This window comes from Pelophylax lessonae (genome assembly GCF_965119305.1).
Source record: "Pelophylax lessonae genome assembly, chromosome: 2".
NCBI lineage: Eukaryota > Metazoa > Chordata > Amphibia > Anura > Ranidae > Pelophylax > Pelophylax lessonae.
The window spans coordinates 599,625,373-599,627,872 of NC_138769.1; the positions used below are offsets into that span (position 1 = coordinate 599,625,373).

General features: G+C 44.2%; 1 protein-coding gene across 1 annotated transcript in view; it reads right to left on the reverse strand.

Moving 5' to 3' along the window:
• Nucleotides 1–382: 382 nt before the first annotated feature.
• HOXC13 (homeobox C13) overlaps nucleotides 383–2,500 on the reverse strand; it is a 5,538-nt gene continuing 3,420 nt past the window's right edge. Inside the window, exon 2 of the mRNA XM_082247358.1 lies at nucleotides 383–1,116. Coding sequence (XP_082103484.1) covers nucleotides 860–1,116 — 257 coding nt within the window. The 3' untranslated portion in view covers nucleotides 383–859. The remainder of the gene's footprint in view (nucleotides 1,117–2,500) is intronic.

The following is a 2,500-nucleotide window of genomic DNA, read 5'->3' on the forward strand; positions in this document are numbered from 1 at the left end:
CAATGCATATATGTAAGTAATTTCTGCACCGTGTGTCAGTCATTTTCTGAATAGCTCATAACACTGATGGTTAAAAAACATTTTTAAGAGAAAAGAAAAGGCCTTTTTTTTTTTCCTGATACCTCTGCACGGTTGTATTTCAGCAATTGTAATAATTATGTGGCCACAGAATGAAATAAACGATTAATAAGATATTTCTATTCATGACAAGTCTCAAAGTTCTAGAATGGAACAAAAAGAAGGTTAACCCTTAAAGTACCAGACAAGAGGTGTAATTTGCCTATAAATCCCCTTGTTTGCAGTAGTTTTAATAATAGTTTCAATAATAAATCTTTTTTTTTTCTTATTATTAACATAACTGTGCAGAGAGCTGTCATTTTTTTACGTGTAATTTACAAGATTTTCAAGCATACTCAACAAAACATGTGTTACATTTGCACCTTTGAACGTATGTACGTGTTATATTCTTAGACAATTCATTAAGACTCCAGAAAATGGAAGAAACGAGCAGTTTGCCTGATGTCATCAGGACTATCAATGACAGTGACAGAACCGAGTCCCGGAAACATATTAAGCGCTGATTGTTTTAAATATATATATATATTATATAGGCGTTTATGTAGGGAGAAGCCTAGAGAGCATCAGACCCCAATGTATTCACAGTTAAGGGTGAATGGAGGAGGGTGGACACTGGGGGGGTGATGGGATCATTGATAGATTCTGTCACTTGCATTCCATTCTTATATTAAATAATCCATAGTTCAATTGGAGAAATGTCTTATACATGGGAATGAGATAAATATTTATTGGGGAGGGGGTTTGGGTGGGGGGGGGGGGGCTTCCTAGGCTCCCCCTAGTGTCAGGTATTGTGAAGGTGAGAGGATTTGCATTTGGTGATGACTTTTTTCTCTTTGACTCTTCGATTCTGAAACCATATTGTGACTTGGCGCTCAGACAGACTGGTGGCCGTGGAGATCCTCCGTCTCTTCTCTTTGGTTATGAATTTGCTGGCTGCATACTCCTTTTCTAGTTCCTTCAGCTGGATTTTGGTGTAGGGCACCCTCTTTTTCCTGCCCCTGCGGTAGCTGCTAACCTCTGGCTGGAGGGGCACCACATCTGCATAGAGAGGACAGACAGCAAAGGGTTAAACCACAGCCCACAGCCTGGCATCGCCCTATAGCTTCTACACCCAGCCAGCCCTGGTATTCCTCTCTCATATACGGACCTTCTCCCAATAAATCCCCCCATGACACTTTTAGATGGGCACATTAGTTAAACACTTATACATGTAAAACGGCTGCTAGATTTATCATCTATATATAGAGCCCATGCTCATATCAACCACATTTCAATGGCCAGGGGTTTGGGATAAAAAAGGAAAAAACTGGCCACATGAATAGGCACATGAGGACAGTAGATGACAGTTGATGGTCATAAAAAGTTCTGCTCGGTGTTGCAGGTGTTCTGACAGATGATAAAGTCAACTGCACAGCCCAGATTAGCAGCACCTGGCCTGCAGAGCACAGGAGAGGGGAGGCTGGGGACTTGTGGAACACATGAAAACACATTAGCAGTTTCACACTTCACCAGTCCGACAAGATCACTTGTGCTCCTAGCAAGCAGGGGACTACACGATGAGCTACAGCCAAGCAAATACAGCCCCCACCATACAGCCAGGCTAATACAACCCCCACCATGCAGCAACCCCCACCATAAAGCCAGGCTAATACAATCCCCACCATACAGCCAGACAAATACAGCCCACACCACACAGTCAGACAAATACAACCCCCACCATACAGCCAGACTAATACAACCCCCACCATACAGCCAGGCTAATACAATCCCCACCATACAACCAGGCTAATACAACCCCCACCATACAGACAGGCTAATACAAACCCCACCATACAGCCAGACAAATACAGCCCACACCACACAGTCACACAAATACAACACCCACCATACAGCCAGACTAATACAACCCCCACCATACAGCCAGACAAATACAACCCCCACCATACAGCCAGACAAATACAGCCCACACCAAACAGCCAGACTAATACAACCCCCACCATACAGCCAGACAAATACAGCCCACATCATACAACCAGACAAATACAGCCCACACCATACAGCCAGACAAATACAGCCCACACCATACAGCCAGACAAATACAACCTCCACCATACAGCCAGACAAATACAGCCCACACCATACAGCCAGACAAATACAGCCCAAGCCAGACAAATACAACCCCCGCCATACAGCCATACAAATACAGCCCACACCATACAGCCAGACCAATACAGCCCAAACCATACAGCCATACAAATACAGCCCACACCATACAGCCAGACAAATACAGCCCAAACCATACAGCCAGACAAATACAGCCCACACCATACAGCCAGACAAATACAGCCCACACCATACAGCCAGACAAATTCAGCCCAAACCATGCAGCAAGGCTGCAAGGCATTCATTCCATCTAAAGATT